Source organism: Molothrus aeneus, chromosome Z (genome assembly GCF_037042795.1).
Source record: "Molothrus aeneus isolate 106 chromosome Z, BPBGC_Maene_1.0, whole genome shotgun sequence".
Taxonomy (NCBI): domain Eukaryota; kingdom Metazoa; phylum Chordata; class Aves; order Passeriformes; family Icteridae; genus Molothrus; species Molothrus aeneus.
In genome coordinates, this window is record NC_089680.1 from 56,490,433 (window position 1) to 56,509,556 (window position 19,124).

Genomic DNA, 19,124 nt, shown 5'->3' on the forward strand with positions numbered 1-19,124 from the left:
CAAAATTGAAATTATTCCAGGTATCTATGAAATAATAAGGCTTACTTTTGGAATATAATGCTGGCTTATAATGCTCTATAACACAAGACTTGGGGTGCATGTGTAACCTGTGGGGTTGTTCAAAGGACAGTGACAATGATGAGAAGCTTTGGTCAGAAGCGACCACCAAAAAGCCAAAAGACCCCTTTGCAACAACCGGAGCATGGGCTGTGCAGTATAGTGATGTAGATTTTAAGTATTGAAAATAGGAGGAGATTTACAGGAAAATACTGATGAATATGTATTAGCATACAGTATATAAGTTGTGTTTCGACTCCTGTGCTTTTTGTACAAGGAGGCAGGGTGAGAAAACCTCCCCCGCACCCTGACTAGTTTTGCATATACTTTATCCAAACCATTGCCAAATTTCTTTTTGTACCTGTTTGATTATATTTGATTGCATTTATTTTATATAAAATTGCTGCTCAATTAAAATTGCTGCTAAAATTCTAATTTTGTTGTTTATTAAATTAGACATATAGAACTTCATTCATAGCATCTGGGAGATTATTCTAGTGGCCAAGATGCCCAGAAGAGAACATGCAAGAATTGTGCGAGGCACAAGGGGAGAGCAAACCAGCTCCCCTTTTCCAGAGAAGGCTGCAAATCCTCCTTGCCGATCGGCCCGGCTCTGCAGCTGCGGACCGACCTCTCAAGGCTCCGTCTCCCACCGGCAAACCGACCCAGTCGTGCCCCCGAGCCTAGAGCACAGGTGCGATCGTATCGCCTCCGTGTGCCCAGAGCCTCCTGGGCATGGCGGGCACATGCCCACCTCCCCGGGCCCCAGGGCACGGGGCAGCCGCCGGAGTTGCCGCCTGGCCCCGCTCCCGCCCCGCCGCGCCCGCCTCGCGTTCCCCCCGCGCTGCCCCGATCGCTCGCACCTCGCCGGAGCGGCCCCAGCGCCCCTGCCTGCCGGCTGCAGCCGGGGAGAGTCCGCGGAGGGAAGGGCCCTGCGAGCAGAGGAGCCGGGGGAAACCTCAACGGGAGGAACAGTGGTGCCAGCGCCGAGGTGAGCGACGCCGGCGGGGAGGCACCGGGGAGCACCACGGCCGGGCAGGGGGATGATGTTCACTGCAGGAACTGCTGAGGGACCCCGCGCTGAAGCAGAGGAACAGTGAGGAGGAAGCAATGTCAGAAAGAAGTGGTTCGGGACTGAGCTGAATCTGCTTCCTTCCTTCCCACTGGGCTACTCTAGGAGGGGAGGTGAAAGAGCTGGGAATGAAGATGAGCCTAGGAAAAAGGAAGAGTGGGGGGATGGTTAATTTTTTCTTTTGTTTCTCATTATCAGAGGCTATTTTAATGAACAACAAATATTAGGCATCTATTTTAATAGCAGAAAAAATCAAGTTATTTTCCCCAAGTCAAGTCTATTTTGCCCTGTCCTGGTTCCAGCTAGACAGATAATTTTTGCAATAATTGCAGGGCGGGCATGTCCAGGATAGTGATGTGATGGGTGTTATTCTGTACCACCACATCATTGCCAGGGACAGGGGAACCGTAGCAATGAGAACAGACATATGGACCTCCTTGCTAGCTCCAAAGAAGATAGTTTATTGTAAAGAACCAAGCCTTTTTATACTTGAAACTTAACCAAAACCTAACCAAAATAGGCCCACATTTGCTGGCTGTGGCTGTGGTGTCATCGTTCACGCGTTGCTTTACCCAGTGAGCTCTCCTGACGCAGCGCTGGAGTTTCTCCATTAGCTCCCGGCCATGCACCAGGAGTGCGCTGTTCCCAGAAAGCAGCACAGTCCAGGATATAGCTGTAGGACTTCAGTGTCAATAGTTCAGCGTTGAAGGCAGGGGCAAGAATGAGGGAGAGGTCTTTTGTAAATGTTCCTAAAGGGCATATTCTATACAGGATCCAGGACCACAAGACGCAGAACACAGCTGTGCAGGGATTCTTATACAGGGAAGGTCTCAGGAGAGGGTACAAATTTTTAGCCAATAAGGAAAGTGACAGAGAGGAGCATTAGGTGGGGTTCACAACATTCAATGGGTTAACACAATGGAGGGGAAGAGTTCAAACAGGCCAATGGAGTTTTGGGTATTAGGGGATTTCCACAGCAGGGGTCAGGTACAATCTCAGAAGGAAGAGGGGCAGAGAACATTCTGTAACAAAGGGAAGGTCTTAGGATAAGATTGACAGCTAGGTGCGAGGGTGCAACTCAGACTAAGCCAACAATGCAGGGGAGGAAAGAAACAAACCCTTGGGGATAAAAACACACCACAACACTCTCTGATCACGTGGTGTCCACGTGTCTCCCAAACTGATCCCTGCCTCACACAAGAGGTCACTATCAACCCACTCATCCTGATGCCGTGATAAAAGTCTGACCTAGAACAGAGGCTAGACAGAGTTAAAGAATAAAGTAGGCATTTACTAAAAGGCCTCAATGAATACACTTTGGGCAGTACAAGAGCCTGGCCAGAGTTACAGCCAAGATGAACCCAAAATAGTCACAAAGTAGACGACCAGTCACGAGGTCTCACAGATTTATAAGTTTTGGTCCATCTGCATAATGGAGCTAATTGTCCAATTATAGCCCCAGGTTATGAAGTTACATCCTCCTTGTTTGTCTCTTTTCAATTAATCATTGTTTATACTTTTTGGGCTAGGAGCTTATACCAGTTGTCCCTGGTCTCAAGGAAAAGGATTGTTTTGTCTACCTACTGTATGAAGAGAATCCATGCCAACACTTAACATGAAGCTCAGAGCTACACAGTAAAGCAGCACAGAATCTGAAAAATACGAAAGCTAAAACTTAAGGCATCATTTCCTCCCTTTAGAGGCTCGACAAGCCCTTCACCTTTACCCACAGCTGAACCCTTCCCTGAGTGCATTCTGGTGAACAAAAATCAACAGAACAGGATTTAACAAAGGTGGAAAAGGTCTTTATTCCATAAGGCTTTTCTTATTTCCCACAGGGAAGGGGGTCTTTTCTGAAGAGGTCCCTTACAGGGCCAATGGAAGGATGGATCAGGTATTGTTTCTATGTGAATCTTTGCTTCTTTCTTGTACAGTCAGTCATTAGTACTGTTCCTGTTACTGTTGTTTTCATATTTCATTGCTGTTTGCAGTCAGTTGTTCATATCTCAACCTGTAATACTTGCCTCTTGTGCCTCCTCTCCTCTCCATCAAGCTGCAAAGGGAGGAGGAAGGAGGGAGTGAACAGGCAGCACATGGTTTGGAGTCTCAGTGGGAGCACTAAACTGGGGAATGCTATTCCTTAACTACAACATGATCCTGATGATAGGCAGTAAGTGATATCCCTGTCTTTCTCTCAACATATGTGCTTTTTCACCTCATGTTCTTCCTGCATCACAATGGTTATCCCTCAGCCAGCCAAGGTCAGCCTCGCCCTCTGCCTGTTCAGGTCCTTGTCTCATCCCATCACAAAGAAGGACACTAGTGACCCCCCAAAGACCAGAGCTCACAGCCCCTCTGACGCAGGGAAGGTTTCCACAGCTTAAAGAACCATAGCAGCAACAGTGGTTTTATTGAAGTAAGATATTGTGAAAGTGAAACTTATCAAATGGTTGTTTAACAATAGGTTCATTCTGTTATTTACTGTGCAGAAGATATAGTAATGATTCAAAGTTACCAATTCACAGTCTTCGCGCACTATGATACAAGGTTATGCATGATCTTGCTCACTTACTTACCAATCGCCTTGGATTGAAGGACAGGTGTCTGCTAGGGAAGGCAGGAGCCTCCCTTCAAATGGAGAATGTAAACCCTGTCCCTCCAAATTATTATAATTTTGAAATTAAGGGGCTCTCAGGTGAAGATATGAGGATAGGGATAACAGTTCTTTACTACTGCGTATAACAAGGCAAACAGAAGAGAGCAGGCAGAGAGCTGAGAGAAGGTTCATGTAGGCTGTCTTATTTATGGGATAAATAAGACAGGAGTTGACTAACAGTCAAATTACCAGCGATGGAAAAGGTGAAGGTGAGACTCCTTGTGCCTCCTTTATTCCTTGACAAATGAGTTTACTGTTCCTGTGTTAGTCACATATTTCCAGTTTCCAAGTTTATGGCATCAATGCTCACCACGCCACCCTTTTCCTGCATGGGCTACCAGAGAACAAGTTGGAACTAGAGAAGTTTTAGCCTGGTCGCGGTCTGGACCTTTGCTTCCTTTGGTGTCTGAACCAAAGTGCCATTAGTTTGGCCAAGAGGCTGTGTCCAGGCATCACAGCTGGCTCTGGAGGAGTCCCTGCACCTCTGAGCCAGGGGATGCAGAGATGACATCTCTTTTTATCTTTTGTGAGTCACTGCACAGCAGAAGTGTGGCAAGGCCACATGAACCCAGTTCATTTTTTGGCATTTTAGCCCACATCCCCTTTCACTACCCTATACTCACTCTTCTGGGACTTCCAGCAACCCTGAAAGAAGCCACAGGCTGCTCTACCCATCTCATCAATGTGCCATCAGTGCAGCCAGATGGCGTGGGGTTTGTGCCAGGCCCCAAAACCAGCTGCCTTCTCCTCGCTTGCCTGGGAGGTTTCTTGAGGTGCCAGGAGGGATAGGGGGCGCAGCCACCAGTTGGGAAGCAAGATAACTGTGCCAGGAGGTGCAGAAGAAAAGTTGGCTGGTGCTCTTGAACCTTGGCTTAAGCAGCTCTGAAGTCTCCCTCTCCATTGGGCTTGGTGTGCATTCTTGCCAGCTCACGAGTCTGCTGCCCTGTCACACATACATACAGTATGGGCAGAATAAGTGTAGCTTTGTGACTTCCTTACTCTCAAGGCAGAGGGCAGGACTTAAAGCAAAGCTGGTCTTTTCACATCATATCTACTTTTTTCCCCCACTCAGGGCCTACTGAATGCATCCTATCTATCAATGACACACAGCTATTTTTACTGGAAATTGCCCCATACGTGCACACCTTCACAACCACAGGCCCCATAACACATACACAGTCTGCATAAGTAGTATCAAAGCTCATTTTCTGATGTCCTCATATTCATTTCCAACAAAATTTTTCACCCCAATTCTCTCTTCAATAAAGCAGCTTTCCCAACTTTTCCTGGATTCATCCCATGCACCTCTTCTTCCCCTGCTGTACTTCCCAGTTGCCACTCCAAACCTCTGCACTCAGCTTGTACTCAACAGCAGCAAGAGCTGCCACTGATACATGCCACCAAGTGCAAATGTGTGGATTCTGGAAGTGTTTCAGATCTGGTCCTACTCAGGCAGCTTGCCTAGCAATCACCTTCACCATTCTGCCTCTTCCATGAAAACTGTGCTGAAATTCTGAAATATAGATTGTCACTGGGAGGCAGACTTAAGTCAGCAGCCATTATTTGAAAATATCTTCTTATTTTAAATTCTTCCAGTAATTTTAACATATTGGTGGTTCAAATTAAAAGTTTTGTTCAGTAGGATGAAGAAAAAGTGACAAAAGCATGAAAGCCTGGTTAGAAAGGCAGTGTGGTTGCTCATGGTTGGAGAGAAAGGGTTTGAACTTGCTGGGCGCAAGGTGAAGTTATGGGATGTTTCTTGAGCTTTGCTTAACCCACATGATGAGACATACAGTGCCAGTGATTAACTACAGGAAATCACAGAAAATGCTGAAGCAAAACAGCCCCAGTACTGGCACAGGTTCCCCAGGAAGGCTGTGGACTTCCCATCCCTGCAGGTGTTCAAGGCCAGGCTGGACAGTGCTTTGAAGAACCCAGTCTGGTGGAAGGTGTCCCATGCCATGACAGGGGGATTGGAACTACATCATCTTTAAGGTCCCTTACAAACCATCCTAAAGAGTCTATGATAAAACCCCTGCAATTCACCACAGCCTTGACAACTTCCCCTGCTCTCTCAGTCAAATTGAAGACTTGCAAGAATACATGCAATTTTCTTTGGTATTATCTAGATAGATTGATCTTAACTAGATCAAATGCTAAGAGGTCAATTGTTTCCAGCACAAACTTGTATCATTCATATGGGTAATTTCCACAGAGTAAAGGGCTTCCCAAGCACTCTCAAAATAGTTTGAATTTTTCTTTGCAGCCATAGAAAGCAGAGGAAATTCAGTACAGTCATCATGGCAGCATTTTTTCTAAATGTATTTAGAGGGAACCAGTGAAAAATCCTTTGTATTAACATGTCTGGAGTTTACTCTTGTCTTTTCATAGATCAGTATTCTGATTTATTTTGTCTCCTGCATTCCCATCTAACAGTGTTTCCTGTTTCCTGTTAACATGTTAACTGATCACCAGTACTGTAATTTTGCCACAATACTCCCTATAAATAATTTGCATGGACTGAGGATCCCATGCTTTTTTTTAAGCACAAGTTAATGTGGTTTGCTGAATTCTGCCTGTCACCTCCAAAATGCTATGTAATCAAGGTGACTAACCTTGTATCTACAGCAAAGGATTTGGAGTCTGTGATTCTGATGGGTCCCTTCTAACTCAACATATTCAGTGATTCTGTGATCAGCGAGCACCTCAGTGCAGTTAGAACAGTGATGTTCCAGAAGCATTAGTTTAGACTAGACTTTACACATTGGTGCCATGGACAAAATGACCCTCAAATGTCACACACATCATCTCCAAGATAAATTTTATCCAAAGATAATCCAGTTCACATACTCCAAGACAATTCTGGGGGCTGAAGCATGCTAAATGGAGATAACTAGCAGGGTCTCTTCATAAGCATCTCCTAATCAAACACAAATGTAGACACCTTATGTACAGATCTGCTGAGAAAAATCAAAGTTTGAATGACAAGGCATTAATTTCTTAATTAAAATTACAATTTGAGGATTCTGTAGTCCTTTCCTCCATACAGGTCTGAAGTAATTGTGAAGCTTATGTTTCACAGAACTATTCTAAACTATTGTCCTCTTAGCAATTTAAGAACATAGAAGTGGAGGCAGACAGGTTATAGACCACTGTACAAATGAAACAAAACAGAATATAAACTTTTTCAGCTTCCTTATGTTATTTTGCCACAAATATGCAGCACACCTTTCATTTGAATATTCAGAAGAAAACCCCCAAAGTATTCAAGACTCTACCTATATGTTAGATTATTAGCAATGCATCCCTAAGACCTCATTCAGGGGGAAATTATTTTAGATATAAGATGCAAATATGTTTATACCCTCTTTTACTAAATCCTTGATTTCCTTGTGAATCATTTTATCCAGACTTTACAGTGGAAAGACAACCTCAGCACTCATAAAAATGTGCTTTACATTTAATTACAGCATATAATGAATACCAATATGATAGTGAATCACATATAATATACTGGAAATTGTTTTCCAAGTCAATCATCTATGTTTTTCTCTAACCAGTTGGCAATTTTGATTAGTAGTTTTCTCCTTTCAATATTTTCAAGTTTTGCAGATTCCAGTAGCATAGTAATAGCCTCTCTCTCATCCTCTTCCAAAGTAGCATTATAAAAAACCTGCAACTGAAGAAATAAACAGGGGCTTAGTTCACACATAACTTCACTTGCAGCAAGCAACTGTGTGCCTGACAGATGCTTTAGACAGAACTGCACAGAAAAGGGGCAGATGACAGAGACTGAAGAGGGGGTGGGGCAGGGTTACTGATTTACACTAACGTGGGAAAGCTCCTTACATATCAAGAATGTGCCCTTTTGCTGTTCCTCTAAAAATCCTTTCAAATGCAGCCAACTTCACTGGTACTGGTGGTACCACACTGTCTAGGACTAGTTGGGTAGAAGAATCCTCTTGTGCTGCCTGTTCTACAATCAGAACAAGAAATCTTTCTCATCAGTCTAATAGGCAAAAGACAAGAGAGGAGTGAAGAATAGTAAATAAATATTTGGGATAAGCAGTGATTGAACAGTATGAGGAATTAAACAGATGTCAGTATGACAACCTAACAGGCCAGCTGCCCAAATGCTGGTACATTTTCAGTAGATATCACGGCAGAGGTTGTCTCTACAGAGAGATTTCATAGAGGAAAATGAGACAGTTTTGATAGAATTTGTGGAGATTCTGCTTGAAACATGAAGGTTTGGAAGACATCAACATTATGGTTAATGATTCCTTTTAAGAACCAAAACTTGTATTTACAAACTGGCCATGAAGTTGAGACTAAACGTTTCTCTGGTTTACCTCTCGGATCTGTACATCTGTTTTGACAAATCTTCCCATGGCTTTTAGTACATCATGCAATAATTCATGCCCATATCTGTAAAATTGACATAAAGGTCCTTCAAATAGCACATTAGCAAATATATTAAATTTCATCTCATTTGAAAATACTGACACTATTTAGTGATTATTTACTATGCTGCAAATACCAACTAAGTATGCAAACTGAAGTTTGCAACTATGGACTCTTTTCCCTCTTTTAAAGAACTACCATTAATATTCAATTTAGACATTTGAGCAGCATGAAATACAATAATTACCCTTCATTTTCATTTCCTAGAAAGATCTGGTATTTGTACTTTGGTAATATGAATTCTTTGCATGAAACAGATAATGTCTCTGAGGCCATACAGCCAAACTGAGCTAAAAAGACTAAACAGTAATGTGTTTAACAAGCTGGTGTTCCTGTTGCTATCTTGAGGGTAGCGTACAAGAAAACACTTGCACTATTCTTTTCATTTGAAAATAAGGGGACAATTTTCCAGCAAATTTCTCATAAATTTGGAACGCAGAAAAGCTCTGTAAGGGAACAAGTTGATATGATACAAATCTGCTACAACTTGCCTTTTCTAGTGTTAGCAATAATTTACATATGAGGATTTTACTTCAGCATTTTATACCCACAATTTACAGCATTTACACCCTCTTGTAAAATCCTAGTGGATAAACCCACTTCTAGAGTCAGGATTCCCAGGAGTACTTAAATGTACAGAAACAGTCATGAACAGACTAATTTTTAAAGTCTTCTGTGTTTGTTGAGCTATTCTTTGGCATTAAACCCTGATCAGAGTTGAATCCTCTGAAAACTCTGCTCTGCATACTCAATACTCAATCATTACAAATAGCCATCCCTGGAAGGAAAATCTGCACCTGAATTTCATAGCTCAAATATAAAGAGAGAGGAAGAAGCCAAAGAGCCACAGAAATTAAAGGAAACCAAAACTTGTTCCTTACCCTTGACTTAAAAGTGGCCAATTTTCTGTAACAAATTCCCAGGCTATATGGTGCCCAATATCCTTAGTCACTACATGTGAGATGATGACTGAAGTACAATTGGAAGAAAATAATGTGTCACTGAGTCCATATTGCAAGTATCTGTTAGAAAAGCAGGAAAGAAGTGAACCTTTCACTTGTGTTTTAAAATGGAAATATACAGTATTGCAATCTGGAAATGAAATCCAGTACACAAAAAATCCTATCTCAACTAATATCAGCATGTGGAAGGTTATACCAAAGTTGGTGTTACTCTGAGCTGTGTATTCAGCTCGGGTTTTGTCCTTAACATTTGTTCTTGCACACGGACTCTTCACTTCTTAGTAAAGTGAGGGTGTAGAGTATCAAATGGACATAGATGTATTTCTTATCCTGGCACCAGAAAGACAACTGCTCCTACCAGTTGGAAAGGCAGACTGCTCTTCACCTTCAGGCAATTCACCTCATTGTGACTCAGAGGGAGCCTATAGAGTATGCCAGTGAGACACTTTTACACAAAAACAACCTGTTTATAGGTTCCCCTACAGTGAGACTCAATTAGAAAATTTTTATGAGGACTAAAGCAGGATTTCAGAAGTGTCTTCTAATGATGTCAGTGGCAGTGAATGCCTGAACATCTTGAAAAGTAATTATTCTCTGTCTTGCCTCAGTGTTTTACCTTGCATGCTCCTACTTCCAAATGAACCCTTTTAGAGTTATTTTCTCATAGGGTGTTGCAGGCAGCTGCTTTATGGGTAGAGTTGGGTTTCTCCCCTTTTGCAGGCCCTATGTTTAACATAATGGGCATAATTGTGGGGGCTAGGGAAAGCACATCTTAACATTCTTTACCCCAAAACACTCCCTGGGTGGCATTTCAAAAAACAGATTGGTTTGTCAGCTACTGAGTATATGGAGGAAGAAGCTCATAACAACTTCCTGATTTATCAGGGAATGGTGATAGCCTGTTCCAAGAAAAAGGCCAGAGGATCATAGGTCAAGGGGGAAATTAGTATAGGCGGCTGGGCATCTCTTTGCCACATTTCTTATCTTATTCTCTTATTCATATTTCTTATCTTATTCTCTTATTATCTTAGTCATATTTTTCTGTCTTCCCAAATGACCACCACACTGGAAGGACTAAAGCGTTACTTCCACACCTTTAGACCCATGGAGTTTATGTGAATGTTTGGATGATAATTCTTTAGACCGTCACTGCCAAAATTCCACCCCTTAACAAATGCTTTAGCTACTACAAATATGACTGATTAGAGAATTCAACATCATTTTACTGACAAAGATACAAATGCCAGTAAAAGAAAATAAACACAGCATTCCAAACTATGTTCTGGAAACTTTTGAACAAGATTCTTCGATATACGTCTTAACTTTTTGGTTGGCCCACATGAAGTCAGGACTTAAGACCTGATGGCCCACATGTTGTATTTGCAGAAGGATTGTTTATTGCTGTTTGTCCCATTTTTCATACTTGCTCCCTAACAAAACTCTTTAAAACTTTACCAGTGGTTGACAAGGCACATGCTTCTGTGGGAAGCAAACCTCTACCAGCTTTGCACAGTAAAGTATTTTTGTTCTTGTTATTTACTTCTACATACACAAAGATATACTTTGATCAAGGTCACCTGTAAAGTAACCATGACTCTTTGGCACAGCTCATGGCATAGAGCAGGATGTCTTCATCTTCCTCAAGGGAGTCAGTTTGGTTGTACATTTCCCATGCAAAATTCCATTCTTTATCACTTCCCACTGCAACACCATAGCAGCAGACTGTTCTTCTAATTAGAAAGGGGATTCTGCAAAGTAAAATATTTAAAGATACTGTACTGTTGTAGAGACAAATCCTGTTGTAAATGCGTAACTGAAACCAAATGTTTATTTACAGTTAAAAGATACACAGCAATGCAAATATAAAATATCAGTGTAAATAAGGATAGGAAATCTGTTTGCTTTATTTATGATTTAAACATTTTAAAAGCATGCAGTTTAAAGGAAACAAAAAACCCCAATGTTTTTAGAGCAATTGGACCAGAGTATTTTGTGTACATACAGTGAAAATGCCACTGTTCCATATCACAGCCTAGGAAATGGATCACACCATTAAAGAGTGCACTAATGCATATATGCATCATCCCAGACAAACCTTTTCTAAGTTCCTTCAGTGAATGCGCCCAGTAGGAAAAGCCATTTGCAGCACAGAAGGAAACAGAAGGGACATTTTTCCATGCAACAGGCAGCCTCCTATTACTCCCTCCCCAGGGAAGAGTCCTCAACAGGGCAATGAATTTTATAACAGAAATTAAATGTAAACATTACCACTGTAATGCTCCATATGCAAAGGCTGAACAGGAAATTTTTCCTGTAGCAATGATGTGTCCCTAATATTAAGACATTGTAAACACTTTTCAGTGAAAGCAGTGTTCTACTATGCAGACTACCTGAAAACAGTTTCAGCTAATGGCATTTCAGCAATGGACTAATGCTCTTACAGAAGAATGGGTCCCATTGCTATAAGCAAAACATTTGACTTCCCTATGTCATACTGTTAGTCTGCTTATTATTACATTAAGCCAAGATTGTAAATCAAGGTGTAAAAAATGCCCTCCCTTTGATCAGGGGATACACTTAGAAAAACAGATAAGTTTCTGGTCAGAAAAGCCATTCTTCAGGCCCAAAACTGGAAACAGCAAATTCAAATTTAAATAATTTGAGAAAAATTCCTGAGTTTCAGCAGATTATCTTAGAGAAAATGAGGATGATTCCAACAGAGTTAGTGAGTCAGGAGGAAGGATATATGACATCAATCTTTAGAGTACAAGGTAGAGAAAAGGAAGTCATAAGTTTTGGAAACAAAGGACTAGTAGGAAAGAGCAAGAGACTTGGATGTTTTCCATGACAGACATTACTTGTCAGTGAAAAGGCAAGATGGAGGGATTTTGGTAGTTCTGTTACAGATGTGGGGATTTCATTGTCATACTAACAGAAAGCATAGGCATGTTCTATATTTACTTTAAAAAATAGTTTGGATTCATTTACCTAGCTATTTACTGGGACATGAGGGATTTACCACCAAGAATGACATGTAGGGTTGTTTCATCAGTCTAAAGTATTGCCCTGTGAGGAATCCTTCTCTAACAGATCTGAGTTACAAGGTTTAGTAATTTGTTTCATAATCTTTTCATAATGTTGCAGTAAGAGGTCATAGTAAGGTGACAACAGGGTAAAGCTATTTTGGCCAAAGTACAGCTATTTATTTTGCTACTGAAGCTGCTCCAGTAGTTGCAAGAAAATGTTCATTAATAGGTGTAAAGTTGTATGTGAGTAGACAAGTTCTGTGTATCATTTGGCTGCAACTCTGATGTAAAACATTTGAAGCAGGCTGGACAGGCAGCCTACTATGGGGCAATGGTTTGCTGGCTGGTGACATCTGTGGGGGCTCTGAAGGGGTTTATGTTGTGTAGTTCCCAGAGGGTGTCCAGTATGGTCCAAAAAGGGACTTTGGAGTTTGAGGGTATATTAAGTGAGGGGTGTGACTTATTAATCTTGAATAAGCTGTGTGATTTGACATTACTGAATAAACTCATCTTTACTGGCTGTGTGATTTGACATTACTGGCCTGTCAGAATCCCTCATTTCTGGATGTTGAGGAAGATGCAAAAAGCTGCTGGAAAGCAGGGCAGGTTATTTTACATTGTTATTTGGAATCAATCCAGAAATAACATGGTGATTTCTTAACTTTTGAGAGTAGCAGCAGTATATGTGAACCTTTAGTAAAAAAGTAAAATGGACTGAAATACTGTCCCTCCCCCAAGTAGTTTCCTTCTTTCAAAAGACGAGCCAGTAACAGCTTCTAAGAGAATACATTAACTTAGCAAGCTTCACTACACTCCTATAATGAAAAAAGAGTAAAATTGAGAAACTGGCTGGGGTTTACAGCTCTAGTTATTTCCATGAAATAGATAAAAATGCACTGTATTAAGTCCAGTTATGTTCTGCCCAGAACAATTTGGAAATGTTCAGCTGAAAGTTGATCACCCAATCTGAAACAGAAATGCGTTACTTCGTTCCACAGATGTGAGAATCCTTCTGGGTTCCACCTGTGGCAAAACAGCTGCTATGAATTTGCTCTCAGCATGGAGAACATAGGCGCATCTAAAGGGATTTGTCTGTGAAATATGGGTCAAAAGTGTATTGTGCCTGTTTTCTCTCCTACCCAGCGTATGTAAAGTCTCATTAGCTGCATGGGAACAGTGATCTGTCACTTGAAACCAAAGAAGTGTCCTATCTTCTATGGGGCTTTCTCCTTAAAACATGATCATTTTTTAATGATCATGTTTAACTTAACCGAATTCAGAGTTTCATTTTTTCCACACATAAAGCCCAGTAAAATCCATTTGAACTTTTCTCAGTGTCAAGAAGGACAGCAAAATTAATATTCTTAATCAAATTCAAAACCCAATCAGCTAATGTATTTCACAGACTTTTCAGCTATTCAGGTCAAACAAGGTATGTAGTATTCCATCACCTCAAATGTTATTAGTAGGGAAAGATGACTATTTTGAAAATAGACTGACAATTCAGCATAGCACTGTTGCTTTTAGTGTGGAATTGCAATAATATTCTCTTTAGAATGGAACAAAATTTATGTAGGCTATTTAAACTTTTCAGTCTGACTGCAAAACTCAGTTTGGCTTTTATAAGGATGATCACTATGAAACTATTTTAGAAAACTCCAATATAATGGTACAAGTTCAGTTTACTTAGCCAACTACATGTATCAACATATATCAAATAAAACTGAAATGTTTATCACAACTACCACAAATAAAAAGAAACTTTAAATACTCACTCACCAGTGCCAACATTATTTGACTATTGCATAGAAAAACATCAAAAGAAAGAGGGAGGAAAAGATAATAAGAATTTCAATACATTGTAATTTTTTTTCAATGATGCAATGGTTGAATACAGAAAGTCTCTTCCTGAGAGTCCATTGTCACAGACCAGACCCCTAACCACTAAGCTCCAGTACCAGCATAAGGACTGACAGCTATTCCCAGCACCTCTTTGTGTGAACACAGAACATGCAAGGCACTTTGATGGCTCACCATGGGCAGTTGGCTGTATCATGCAAACATCACTTCACTCAGTATTGTTAAGAGAAGCTTAAAAGCTGAGTTGGTGTATGTGACAATCCCAAGGCTGTACTACTGCAAAGGGACTGGGCCACATGGACCAACTTTTGGTCTTCGTGGCAAAATCTGCATCCTCCAGCCTGTCAAGTCTATGTAAAAAGCAGCAATTATGAAATCGTCATAAAGCTGGGATTTGGGGAAGAGGAAGAGGTTGGGTAGACATAATTGCCCTAAATTCTACCATTCTGGCAATAAATAAGAGCAGTGTACAGAGACATTTCTCATTCTGCCTCCCCCTTGTAACAGCCTTTTAACTTTCCACCTCCCTTAGACAGGCACACCTCTAAGAGCAGATCACCATTCTTACTTGTACTCAGGGTTGTCCCTCCACTTAGCATACAGTTCAGATGACAGGTCCAAACAGTCTTGGAGGCCCAGCCAGCACGCTGTTGCCAAGAGTTTTTCCAAATACACTCTTGAAGGGAAGTTAAAACAGTAAGAATAAAATATGCATACCACATTTGGCATACTTGCACTGTGCCTGACCACCACAGTTTCAGAACATGATGCCATTAACCCACAAGAACCTCTACTAGGAACAATTGAGTTTTAATAAAGTAATTAATCAAACAATAATGGTCCCCAGAATTAATATTAGTGGATATATAGTGAGGCAACAAATGTATTATATTTTTGTAAGTTTTTTGCGTGGTTTATATCCTCCTTGGAATGATCCAAATCACTCTGATGTTTAAGCCTGTGGCTGCAGTGGCCTTGCAAAATGAAGTATTTTCAAGAGTTAGTAATTGACTCAAAATCAGATCTTAAGTTCATTGCTGTCAGTTTTTCTTCAACTAGCAGCAGCCTGCTGAACCTGTTCTCTGACAAACAAGAACTACCACTAAAATTAAATGGTCCTTAAAATTAATCATCCTTAAACTATCACCCTTTATGTTCCTGTCAAAGGTGTCACACTTACAGAATAGTAAAATAACAATTCAGTTACATTCACATTAGTTAGAGAATTATTCCTGGATCTTGTATTTAAAAGAGATATAAGGTTTAAATTTATAAGGTTATAAGTTTTAAGGTTATAAGTTAGGTTTTAAGTTAGGTTATAAGTTAGGTTATACGTTTTAAGGTTATAAGGTTATAAGTTATAAGGTTTAAATTTACTTGAGCGAACTGCAATGTATCAGATCCAATCACACCAGAAAAAACTCTTAAGAAAAGCAGGATACTTACTGAGCAAAATAGTCATCTTCCAAAGCATCAGCATTTTGACGAATAAAACCTGCATAATAATGGTATATTGGCAACATTCTCTTTAAAAGGTATTTCTTTTAAAAGAAGGGAAAGAAAAATTACTTTCATTTAGATACAAGTTTTTATTTTCCTTATTTACTCAGTTTATCCTAAAAATTTATGGCTATTAATGTCTTGAAAACACAGAGCATTAAATTAAATATAAACTGGGTCTAAAATACAATATACCTGTACGTCAAACTGGCACACAACCATTTCACATCACTAGGACCTTTGAACTTATAATGAAAAACAACAAATTCTCAGAGAAACAGGGAAAAGCCCTTCTCAACAGAAAATACTCTGTTCTTCACACTTATTTTAACATACCTTTACTTTTTAGAACTTAAGACAACTAATACTGTAGGGCTGTACTTTAAACATAAGTGGAATCTTGAAACAGCAGTCAAGGAAATAAATAGTACCTCAGGTAAGTCAAATATGGGAGAGAATAATTTCATTTAGTATCTAAACACTATTCCTTCTTTCACTCCATGAAGGTGAATGGAAAGCAGTACAAAGCACAGAGCACAAATATACTATATGCCTTTTATACATAGCAGTGTTGGTCCTTTCACTTGCTACTGAGAGACAGTTCTGTTTTCTAAATTCACTGTTTCAAAAAATGAAGGATGAAGCTTAATGTAAGGAATGTGAATGCATTTGTGCTTTTCAATAAGGATCAGATAAGACTCAATGAGACTTATCATTGGCTAATATGTATAATTAAGTACCTCCTCCTTTTTAATAAAACCTCAAAAGTTGATAAAGTCATGGAACAGGAATCACAAGCTCTCTGACTAATCATAGCCACCACTACATCCTTGAGAATTTAAAAAGCATTAATTTTAGACTAATGTATTTGTATGGTCTAATATCTTGGGTAACTAACAAAATGATCATACCTTTAAAAGTGGATATACTTCATGGTTCTTCAGCGTACTTTCCAAAGTCTCAGGTATAAGGTTTAATAATACCACATTCCATATGAAGAGTTCATCCTCTCTGGCAAGGTATTTCGTTAGCTCAAGTGCTGTTTCAATTGGAACATATCCAAAGCTATATAAAAAAACCCCAAAACAAAACAAAAAAGCCCACACATTTTAACATGCTTATTCACATTAACCACCTACCACACATATATGTTTATTTATGGGGCAGACAATAAAACATCAGGATACTGTGTGAAAAGTAACTAGAAAAGGCACTGGAAAAAATAAAAGAAATATAAATGAATGGTGATTTTAGGAGCTGAACTCTCAAAACATCTATGAAGGAGCACTGTGCTGCTATCACAGGAATAGGCCAATCATGGCAGTAAGCATGGCAGCATGCACACTCTGTGTCTGCAGGATATGGTACAAACACATTGACAGCAGGACAGTCTGTCCCACTGGATCAGAATTAAGAGGTACTGTCTCGGTTATAATACAACTTTATTTTTATTGTGAAACAACTTATTTTCATTACATGTTCTTTTGTGGAATATTGCAAAAGTCAAACCATTTAATTCACAGGCACACTATTTGTGGAATTAACTTCTTCAGCATGGCATTTCTGTCCCTCAGTGTGTAATAAGCATAGAATTCATTTTTTCACAAAAAAATTCCAATTCAAGCACCCCCCTACAGAAAAAAAAATATTTTTTCACGTGTGTGGCAGTGTTCACAGGGGTTCTTGGATGAGGGAAGAGAGGAGAATGTTGACTCCATGTTTCAGAAGGCTTGATTTATTATTTTATTATATATATATTACATTATAACTATACTAGAAAGAAATAGAAGGAAAAGTTTCATCTCAGAAGGCTAGCTAAGCTAAGAATAGAATAGAAAAGAATGATAACAAAGGCAGCTGGCTCGGACAGAGAGAGAGAGAGCCAGCTCTGCCGTGACTGGTCACTAAATCCAAACATCCACACAAGACCAATCATGGATCCACCTGTTGCATTCCACAGCAGCAGATAACCATTGTTTACATTTTGTTTCTGAGGCCTCAGAAACAAAATGTAAACAGAAGGGTTTACAGAAAGCTTCTGTAGGGAAGCTTAGTTTATATATATAAAGCTTCTCAGAAGGGAAAAAATCCTAAGAAAAGATTTTCACAAAAGATGTCTATGACATTGGTGTACTTATGTAGCAGCACAGTTCTGTACGTCACAGTTACATTTCTTGTTAGCTCCTAGTTTTGAGCTCTCTTCTGGAAAATTACATTCTTATGGGAGGAGAAATGGGAATTTTTACTTCATCCTGTCAGAGGTACTTCCAAGGCCCTGAAGCAGGGCTGTGTGCTTTGGCCACCTCATCCCTGATGTCCCTCATCGTAGGGACACCCTCATCATTGGTGTCTGATGCTTTTGGCACCTCTGGCACAAGTGAGGCAGAGACACACTTAATGCTTCTCAGCTCCCTACAACATTGCTGACCTCCTTAGCACCACAGACCTGAACAACCAAGTCATGACTCAAAAAGAGAAATTAAAAAGGTTTTGAGTGACACAGTGCAGCACAGTTGAGATAGTCCAGAATAAATGAAGGAAGATTCAGAATCCTCATTTGGAGTATTTTTTCTGTTAAATACAGGTTAATCCCCAAAGAACTCATGGCAATGCAACTATTTAAAATAATTTCCTTGGAGCTGGAACAAAAGAAATTTTGAAGTAAATCACTCAGCACTAACAAAAGGGATTAAGTAACTCCCAACCATTTTGTAAAAGCAGTTATTCTTAGGAGGCACACGTGGATAGGAATGAAGGAAGCAGAACTAGAAATCTTGAGTGCAATCATATTTTTGAATCAATTTCTGTAACATATTGGAAACATACTTACTCTGTCAATGCAAAAACATCATCTATCAGCTGGAACCTGCTGACAGCGGGAATAGCCTGCAGAAAGCATTGGTGTTGTGTTAGTTGATTTCAACATGTCATTAAGAGTTTACAAAAAGCTTTACGATGTCTCAGAACATCCCTAACAGGTTTTCTATATCAAAACAGCCTACAAAACATTGAGAAATGGATCCTGAATTTTAAACTGAAATTATTTATGTGCTTTAAGAGATATGTGCTGTACACAGAGCTACATAATATAGTTCTATATTACGTTGTATATAAACATATAACTACAGGCCATTAAGCAGAGAATTTAAAGACCCCTCTTACTTGCATGCTGTAATTGAAATTAAAACATGGAAATGCCACATTTCTTCAAAATACCCTAGGTACACAATTTTGGTACATTTTTCCCTTTTGAGGTTTAAATACAGTGGTGCAGAGCAGCGTGTCTATCACTGCCATGAAATAAATGATCCAAGCACAGCCATGGCTGTTTCTCTGCTTACAGGCATGTATCTCATGCTCTTGTGGCAGGACTGCTGTCCTCTTTGTCCCCTCCCTGTTCCACGCCCCTGCAGTTTACTGCTTGAGCAAATATTCCCTGTGACAGCTGGAAGCATAAAGCAAAGCAGAGATGCTGAAAGCAGACACAAGTCAGGTGTCTTGGGCTGACACCCGCCAGGCAGGAATGT

At 40.1% G+C, this 19,124-nt stretch overlaps 1 protein-coding gene across 2 annotated transcripts in view; it reads right to left on the reverse strand.

Moving 5' to 3' along the window:
• Positions 1-7,317: 7,317 nt before the first annotated feature.
• LVRN (laeverin) overlaps positions 7,318-19,124 on the reverse strand; it is a 34,712-nt gene continuing 22,905 nt past the window's right edge. Inside the window, exons 13-20 of one of the 2 annotated variants that reach the window (XM_066569382.1) lie at positions 18,428-18,483; positions 16,509-16,662; positions 15,544-15,638; positions 14,666-14,773; positions 10,789-10,959; positions 9,131-9,271; positions 8,138-8,213; positions 7,318-7,464 (exon numbers count right to left, since the gene is read on the reverse strand). In XM_066569382.1, coding sequence (XP_066425479.1) covers positions 7,318-7,464; positions 8,138-8,213; positions 9,131-9,271; positions 10,789-10,959; positions 14,666-14,773; positions 15,544-15,638; positions 16,509-16,662; positions 18,428-18,483 — 948 coding nt within the window. Of the gene's footprint in view, positions 7,465-7,532; positions 7,782-8,122; positions 8,214-9,130; positions 9,272-10,788; positions 10,960-14,665; positions 14,774-15,543; positions 15,639-16,508; positions 16,663-18,427; positions 18,484-19,124 lie in introns of those variants that run through there. The other variant, XM_066569383.1, reaches the window with a different exon arrangement.